Here is a 9,742-nt window from a genome sequence, read left to right as displayed (position 1 = left end):
AGGATTCCACCATAAAGACTCCAACGACTAGTTTTTAATCACATATTTTATTTCTTTGTTTAGATTTTAGAATGTTGTACTCAGCCCTATATAAGATGATCATTAATCACATTGTAAAGACACCCTTGATCATTTTTAAAGTAATAGCAAAGTTTCTTCTTGTCAAAGTTCAAGTCTTTGTCATTCTTCTTCTTTAGTTCTTTGTGAGTGAGTTACTTAGATCTTTAGAAACCTGCAGATTAAGTTTGTTGTGTGATTCAACAACCTTCATTCGTCCATTCATCGAGTGAGTCGATTATCCCACCGATTGAGCAAGTCAATCACTTGAACTATCCCCTGAACCACCCCTTGATTTACGAGAGAGTGCTTCTGGCCAGCTCGTGAATTCCACCTTCCGCAAGCTAAGCTTGGAATCTCTTGATCATCAAGTGATCTAAATTTAGAGTGATTCCAATCTTGTATCATCTGGTATCAGAGCTTCAAAAGTTCATATCCGAGGTTGTTTCTTTTCAACCTATATTTCTTTTTATTTTGCTTTCTTTTGTTAATTATTTTTATTTTATCAAAAAAACAAAAGTAAAATTTTTGTTTCTTGCTTTATTCTTCTAGATTCGCTTTAGTACCTTGTTTCAAAAAAAAAAATTATTATTTGCCTTAGTTTATTATTTATTTTTATTTATTAATAAAAAAAAACCATAAAAAATCATATATCTTTTATTTTAAAATTAATTTTCGTTATTTTATTTTTATAAAATCATAAAATAAAAATAAAAATTGTTTTTCCATTTTGTTATTTGAAATTTTCGAATTTATTTGAAGAAAAAAAAATTCCATATTTCTTTTTACCATTTATTTGTTATTTCCTTTTTTGTTTTATCTTTGCTTGATACGTTCTTAATCTTTTTCTCTTTCTTTTGTTTTGTGCAAGAGAATATTGAAAGATTGTAGTCATGAAAGACTATTCAAAAGAAAAAGCAAGTCACTATGAGTCTAGTCTCAATGGATTCGAACACGACGAACTAAGCCATAATTGGTCTGATGAAGAAGCTAACTACGATGCACCACCATGGCCTGGAGATGAATGCTCTAATTCTGAATTTGAGACTGAACCGGAGCCACCAGATCATTCCCTAGAGGCCACGGGCCACCAAGATTGGTACAACAAAGAGTACGATCAAGCGAGTGAAGCTGAACAATTCCATGGAGATGATTCATGGCGTGGAGATGATGTTACTCAAATCAGCAATGAAGAGGAGTCATGTTGTGAGGAGACTGATTCTCAGTTCAATCAAGAAAAAGAAGACCTACATCATGAGGAAGAAGAGAGACCATGGTGTGAGATACCTTACTCCGACCATGAGGAAGATTACCGAGGAGAAATTGAATCTCAATTCAGTTTAGAAGAATATGAATCAAGTCTTGGCGTTATAATTCAGAACTTGAAGAAGATTTTGATGACGAGCATGAAGCCGTAAGTGAGGCTGGAATAGATGATTCAGAAGGAGAGTTTGTCAAAGAAGATGAAGAAGTAAGCGAGGTTGTAAGAGATGAGTCTCTTTACATTAATTTTGCAGGCCATCACCAATGTCCAGAAGCATATTTGCGTTGGCAACAAGACATGGAAAATTGGTTATCATCTAATCAAATTCCAGAGGAGGAGAAGACGGTTTATGCGGAGGATACCTTAACAGAGGATGCGTTTAGGCGTTGGGAACAAGATGCATACATTCGTCTTGAATATGATGAACCAGAACCTTCTTGGGAAGAAATGAAGCAACTTCTGTATAAAGAGTTCGTGGAGGATGAAAGCGACATGCGTCAATACAATTTACGCATCTACACTAATCCCGAGCCAAGAAGATGGATCCTAGCAACTCCGAAGTCTACACCTAAGAGAGCTTTAATCCCCAGCCAAAGATGACGACTACAACTACTCTAAAAGAGAAGAGTGAGTCTAAGTCAGCAGCTAATAAAAGGAAAGATGAGACAAATTCAAACCCTCGAATTATTGCTACAAACCAGAATGCAAACTCATTGCGTGACTCACAAGGCAAAGGAACTCAAGGTAAGTCTTCTAATCTTTGTAAGTTAAAAGAAGTGATATGTTATAGGTATCATAAGAGAGGACATTTTGCTGCAAATTGTTCAACTAGAAAAGTAGGAAGGTTAAAAACTATAGAGTTTAAACCGAATGCTAGTCTAGCTACAACAAGTTTAAAAAATTCAAGTTCTTGTATGATACACTTGCTCTTGTCAAAGAATGTTGATTCAGGTCAGACTATGGAGCACAAGGATAAAGAAGTTGAAAGAATTATGAACATTGAGAAGCAACCATTAGAACTACTAGTAAGTGGAACTTATAAACTTATTCGATATTGGAATAATTCCACCATTCATTGTTCCTTTATCTTTTCTATTTTTAATAATTCAACTTCAAGTATAATGCACTTGATTTTATTTTCAAGTTTCGAGAAAGATACAGGAACCATAGAAGCATACAATGGCCATCAAGAAACTACATCCAAAAGGAGTTTAAATTTGGAGAAAACGGATAAACTAGCAAGGCGTGATAACATGCACCCATATTCAAAGCTTAGATCCTGTTTCTCAGCCACTAAAGAAGAAGAAGATATTGACTTCAACAATATCATGCTGAGAGAAGAACCACCTGATGCACTACGCAAAGCCAAGCTACAACAATACCAAGGTAAGACCCTAAACTCCAAAAATCGAATGAAAGCTAACTTGCTTTCTCTTGTTGCAGATTGTACAGTTTCGAGGTCGAAACTTTTTCAAGAGAGAGGGTATGATGCGGACATCAAAACCAGAATAAATCGGGAGCAAACCAGTCCACACACCAAACCGATTCACATGGAGCATTTTGGAGATTGCTTGCCTATATGGAGTGCTGAACAAGCTCAAGGCCTAGGGTTAATTATTCACCATCAAATTTACCCTAAGAAGACCAATGGTTCACGAGAACTGATTCAAGATGGTACATCCTGATGTACGAGCTGAAGTACTCCCGGACGGACCTGAAGTACTCGCTGACGAACCTGAAGTAGTACAAGACCAGATGAAGTTATTCAAAGAAGTTTTTCTTGTACCACGTAATGGTGTTTATGGACATTTGAATTGGAGACTAGAAGACACTTTACACCATTCAAGGCCCATATCACACAAGAGTTGGTGCACCTCATCTCACATGATCTTTATGGAGCTTAAAATGGATGTTTCCTTAAATGGCTCATTCCAAATATTCCCATGGCGACCTGGAGAGTTTCCATATCACTTAGAAGGTTCATTACACCCTCTAGGATGTACCACACCACAATTGATCAGGAGGATCAATTTTGAGCTCTACTTACCTTATTTGGACCCGTTTGGCATCAACACACAACGGCTCCTTGCTTCTTTGTTTGTGAGCGTGTTTAAGAATATTTCTACCATCAAGAAACTCCCAAGACACTCAACATATCTCCCAAAACCGTCCAGATATAATTCCAATCATATATCACCTCTATGGCCAAGGATTCCACCATAAAGACTCCAACGGCTAGTTTTTGATCACATATTTTATTTCTTTGTTTAGATTTTAGAATGTTGTACTCAGCCCTATATAAGCTGATCATTAGTCACATTGTAAAGACACCCTTGATCATTTTTAAAGTAATAGCAAAGTTTCTGCTTGTCAAAGTTCAAGTCTTTGTCATTCTTCTTCTTTAGTTCTTTGTGAGTGACTCACTTAGATCTTTAGAAACCTGCGGATTAAGTTTGTTGTGTGATTCAAAAACCTTCATTCGTCCATTGATCGAGTGAGTCGATTATCCCACTGATTGAGCGAGACAATCACTTGAACTATCCCCTGAATCACCCCTTGATTCACGAGAGAGTGCTTCTGGCCAGCTCGTGAATTCCACCTTCCGCAAGCTAAGCTTGGAATCTCTTGATCATCAAGTGATCTAAAGTTTGGAGTGATTCCAATCTTGTATCACTTTGCCTGTCCAAGAAGTCGATGATTTGGATGTTGAAGCTTTTGATGATGATAGTGTTTATGTTAGGGATGATTGTGAAGGGTTGTTAGTGGTAGATTGATAGGTATTTTTTTGGTTTTTGTAAACATTTAAATAATTACAGATTTTGTATTAATTTTAATTATAGTTTACAAATATTCGAAATAAAAATTATATTTTAAATAAAAAATCATTTTGTAATTATTTTGAATAAATTTTGGATAATTAAAAACTAACAGATAACATGAAACATCTTCTATCTTTGCAATAGATAAAATAAAATTAATAAGTTTTAAAAACATTTGTTTCACGTTATTATAAAGTTTAACAATTGCAGAGAAAACAACGCTATTGTTGTAAGCATAACTATAGCACAGACACAATCCGCTATCAAAAGTGTCGGATCTACGATAACGGGCGCTGTCAGAGCGGCTAAAGAAACGCTATTGTACACATATCATAACATTTAACGGCCGCTATTAATACCCTAATTTCCTGTAGTGAGTCTAGGGGAGGGGAGAGTACTAATGGTTGTTAAAATAGTTTATGATGGTTATGGTATTTGTACAGGAAAGAGTCTAGAAGGTTCTTCGCATTGATAAAATCGATGATACCCAGCTATGAGGGCTTAATAGAGGATTTTGTGGAATTTGGTTTGAATTTGGGATGTTTCGAATGACTACGGAGAAGTACATGGTGGGTCAATTAGATTGTGTTTCTAAAAGCATGTGAATTTATAGTTTGATGATCAAGACAATGTTCTAAAACAAAAAGTTGAATTTCCGCCTTTTCAAACTTCTTTCACATGTTAAGTTTCTATTTTGCTTGAGTGCAAGCAATTGCTAAGTTTGGGGGAGTTGATATATCATGGTTTTCTAGAGTCATTTCAGGATTATGAGTGTGGCATGGACTTGAGCAATTTGGAGCTTTTTGGAGCATATGAAGAAACTGGACTGAATAAACGAGATTTGGAGAGCATATTTGGTGTGAGTGACTATCGATACAACACATGATGTCAATCAATGCCAATATTTGATGGCAATTGAATTTCACGTCTTTTCAAAGTAACAAAGAATTGCGGATTTTTCCGAGAAGTTTTCCTTATATGCAATTAAGTCCCAAATCGTGTTTAAAGCATAACATATTGAGTTTTTAGGGTTTTCTGAGAACTTAAGTTTTATTTGGAGAGAGAGATTTGAGAGAGCTGGGAGAGAAGAATCAAAACCTCCTTCAGAGAAGATTTAGAACTCTTTTACTTTTTATATTACTTTCTTTGATGCAATCTATTTTATTCATGATGTATGTTTCATTCACCATGTTTCAGTCGATTCCTTTTTAGGTTTACGGTTTAAAAGTATTTCACGAATTGTTAGGTTGTTAATTAGATTGTTAGGATTGAAGGTAACTTTGAGCATATATGCCAAAGAGAGAAGGAGATAATGGGTTCTTTACAGTGAATCAGAGCTGATCTTTTTGATAATGGGTGTTTTACAATGAATTGTTAGCTGAGCTTTTATAGGCTCAATACACAACGGTCCTAAAGTCTAAAAAAAGAAAAGCAATCGCAAAACATAAAAATATGGCCGCTCGAGCTTTGTTGACTAAATCGACCAAAATAAGGAAACTCTCTTCTCTTGTATCTTGAAAGCTTGGAGAGGAATGTGCGACTTTTTGGAACATTTTGAGATGTCTTTAGAGTCTTTAATATGCAGCAGCTTTGGTAGAAATAGATCTGTTGATGTTTAAACACTCCTAGTGTGAATGAGCCTAGAAAAGGAAAGTAGGAGTGGAAGAGGATTCGCCTAAATCTTTGGATGCTGGTGTATGGTGAGGCATCTCAGAGAATCTCCGAATGATATAGAAGTTCTCCGGGTCGCCAAACATAAGTCTCCAAGGAACCCAGTAAAAAAAGTTTCGTTTTTGACAACATATGGCCCTCGGGTAAGGCCAAATGAGTAAGTCATAATCCAACTCGAACGAGGGTGTGAATTTGCTCGATCATTATGCTCCATATGGTTGATTTGGTGGTGAATAATGAAGCCGAGAACGAGTGGATTCTCCAAACTGCTGCTCAACTCGCCAATGAACATATCCGAGGAGGCTCTCATAGCCATCTCTCAAAATACCTCGATGGGGGTTGTATGGATATATAGATTGGCTGATGGTTCCAAACGCTTGCTTGTGGTATGGTGGAAAGAGGTATTCGTGAACGATCTTGATTTCTGGTCGTCCGTCTTCAATTTTGGCTCGATAAATCTTCATAAAATGTGCTCTTTGTGAGTGAATACTCAGCCTTGATCGAGAAAAGTCTTCATTTGGTCGATCAAAGTTTATTTGGCATTATCCGTGTGGTATGTTATGCACGTTGGATGACATGACTCATTTTTATCCGATTCCGTTTCTATGAATCTTCAAAATATATATTTGAAACAGTTAGATGCGCCGAAAGTTCTCGATAAATCCCTCTTAAATCTCTTGGTATAAAAAGCGGTCATTTGCCCTTTAAAAACTGTCAAAATTTTTAATATTTTTCAAGAACATTTCAACGGATGTTTTCTACTCAAAATATTTCGAAGGATATCTGATTACTGTTTTTCATATATTTTTCCAAAAAAATTCAGAAATTTTTCGCAAAACTATCAAAAATATTTATGGGATTTTTTCTCAAAAAATTTCGTCAAAAATTGACTTATTTTCTTGTAGTGTTTGTTTGAGCTACTGGAGGTCAAGGTACGATCGCCGATTTAGTTGAACCCGAGGTTAATATATGAGATTACAGCAGTATCTTCTAATCAACTGTTTATAAAACTTTCAATTTCTAAAGTGGAAGAAGGAGAGAGAGAGACAAATAGATATTGAGGCTTGCAGGGGTTGGGAATATAAATTCCAGCCTCAGGAGACTACAAACGACGTCTAACTTGTTTTTTTTTTATCTACTGTACGCATGTCATGTCATAAAAGGGCAGACACGTGTTATCTCAAAAACATCTGAAAATGGTGACATGGTATTCGTTGGATAGTGTCCCTTCTTCGGTATTATTACACACAAAAGGGAATAAACATCAAACGTTACACTCACACGAATTTCTTGGACAAACTGTTGTTGTCTTCTTTAGTTATTTTATTTTCGATATAAACATTAATTTCACTTAAAAAAGAACTTGGTTTTAGATCCATTAGCTCATTTGATCAGCCAAGGGGACATAAGATAAGTTAAGAACATCATTTCTTGTGTCGCAAACAAGACAGTTTAACCTGTCTTAAATTTTGTGCCTGTTAGTTCCGAACTTGAGTATGTAACGTTTATGGCTAGCCTAGATCTCGTTCTAGACGTTCGTTAGCTTGTGACAACAATGTCCCGAGAGAGTTACGTTGTTGTAATAACCTATCTTTTGTAGTTTACTAATTATTAACTTACTATATATAAAGGTTACATGTGATCATTAAATAAGTACGTACGTCGGGAGAAAATAAAACTTGTCGAGGTGATTACAAGTTAAACTCGACATTGTTAAAGTACAGGCTTCGGAGAGACCCTTTGGGTTAATCCTCTTTTATGAAGGACTAAAATAAAATAAAAAGTAGCTCAAAAGAGAGAAGTATTTTCTAAATTACTAAGAATTTTCGAAAAGTAGTGAATTCCATTTTTGTGTTAAGAAATTTTCTCTTCAATACTTTTGATTATTTTTTTTTAAATCTAGCCTCATTGACGCCTTAATCATAGGTTTGCAATTATGTGCAATTTTATGTTGATTTGCACGAGTTTAGGAAAAATTTCAAGCCAACGTAAGAAGGCATCATGCATGTTAGAAACTAGTAACACTTGTTGTAAGGTACAATTTAAACAAGTGATTCTTCAATTCATCATCAGCTCTTTTCTCTTCCAATCTAGACGCCACCTAGAGATCGATCATAAAGTGGAAAATATATATATTAATCCAAAAGCTTGAATTATAGAGAATATAAACATTCCAAAAGATGAAAGAGGAGAATATTAACGAACCGTAATCTCTTGTTGTCTTGCATTTGAAGCATTCTGCCCTACTTGCGTAGTTGTGAACCCCACAGCCGACCCGGGGACAAACCCAATCGCCAGTTTTCCACCCGGGAGGACCAGCCGCGGCGTCATTCCCGTAAGCAACCATTTGAGCTCCATAGTACTGTTCCGTATACTCGACTTTGATCATTCCACATCGGTAACAACTTGTGCGGCTCGCGTAATTGTGGCTTCCACAATTCAATGCACCACAATACCAATCACCAGCCAAAACCTCAGTCCTATTGTACAAGTATGTCGACACATCTACCCCACCAAACTTGGGGTATCCACATTTTTGGCATGACTCTCGTTTTTTGAAGTTTGGGTGTTGGCACGCCCCGCATAGCCAGTCTCCTCCACTCCAACTCATCTTTATCTTTATGTGTATGTATATCTCTAAAACACCTGAAAACGTTTACTAGTAGTTTTTAGCAAACTTACTCAAAATAACCTATGAAGGGATGAGGTTGAGTAAAAGGTGGAAATGTGATCAAACCTGAGAAGACACAAAAGACTAGTAAGCCAAATGAAGCGGTGAACTTGGTAGTTTGAGGAACATGGCCTTTTATAAGCATTAACAAGAGAATGTTAATTTAGATAGATGCTGATTCTTTCAACTTTCTTTGCAACATGAGGATATAGTAAATCAAATAAACTATAACAAAGAAATTAAAATGCGAACTAGTGTGGTGGCAAGAATTTGGAACAAGCGCATAACTTTTAAATGGTGTGAAATTTTTAGTCTTATTGGGTTTGTGACACTGACACCATGTGTTTATTTTATTACCTTGTGATGGTTTTATTGCAAAATCTTTGTAAGAGAGTTTAACTACGTTCAAACATTATGGTGAAGTAGACATCCAATATTAACGTAAAAGTTGAAACTGTTTCATTTGAAGGAGAAAATAGTTGAAACTGTCTTCGAAGACTATAAAAGTGATTCTCAATTGCATTATTGTGGGTAAAAGAGAAGAGGATGATGAATGGTATTATTCTCTTCTGTTGCCCCCCAATAACCATTTGTTCCAATTCTGCCCTTCATGGTCGTTCATACCAATTGCTTCTCTATGGATTTCGAAATCTTTCATATTATCCGTTTCGTTTTTGTTATCCTGTAATGGAATGAAAAGTGTACACTGTCCCTATAACTAGTTAATATACATTGGAAAATGTCAAAACCAATCACCCAATCAAAAGTAGACATATGTTAGTTGAAAGGCAAATCTAATGAACCAAAGACAAATCAGATATTTCGTTTAAAACTTATTTTATACAATAAGAAGAACTTGATAAACTTTAATATTAAACATGTAATTAAACATGTGTGACCGGAAAGCTAATCAAACAAAATTTGATTAGCTTCGCTACCTTATGTACGATGTTCTTGCTTATTCTTTGTTTTCATCCTCCTACTCTTTTGAAGTTTTATTCGACCATAGCCTTCATTTCTTCTAGATCTTTTAAATAATATTTTATGGAGTAATAAAGTTAACATTATGAAAATAATCGTACTCAATTTGAGATGGTTATCAAACAATCATTTTCCTAAATAATATTTTTATAATGCACTTCCTTTTTCATAAAGAAGCGATAATCTATTGGTTCACTTATTAAAAAAATAAAAATATAATGATTTAATTGATGGTTGAGAAACGGTGGATGTGTCATCAGTGAAGGTGCTCTTAGAAGT

At 35.5% G+C, this 9,742-nt stretch overlaps 1 protein-coding gene across 1 annotated transcript; it reads right to left on the bottom strand.

Moving 5' to 3' along the window:
* Positions 1 to 7,745: 7,745 nt before the first annotated feature.
* On the bottom strand, positions 7,746 to 8,582 carry LOC17887745 (zinc finger Ran-binding domain-containing protein 2). Its single transcript, XM_006295027.2, has 3 exons — positions 8,549 to 8,582; positions 8,017 to 8,457; positions 7,746 to 7,912 (listed from the first exon to the last, which is right to left on the bottom strand). The coding sequence occupies exons 2-3, from the start codon at positions 8,420 to 8,422 to the stop codon at positions 7,902 to 7,904; spliced, it is 417 nt and encodes a 138-aa protein (XP_006295089.2). The 5' UTR covers positions 8,423 to 8,457; positions 8,549 to 8,582; the 3' UTR covers positions 7,746 to 7,901.
* Between the last annotated feature and the right edge of the window lie 1,160 nt (positions 8,583 to 9,742).

This window comes from Capsella rubella, unplaced genomic scaffold (assembly GCF_000375325.1).
Source record: "Capsella rubella cultivar Monte Gargano unplaced genomic scaffold, Caprub1_0 scaffold_4, whole genome shotgun sequence".
Taxonomy (NCBI): domain Eukaryota; kingdom Viridiplantae; phylum Streptophyta; class Magnoliopsida; order Brassicales; family Brassicaceae; genus Capsella; species Capsella rubella.
This window is presented reverse-complemented; position numbering and strand designations above follow the sequence as displayed.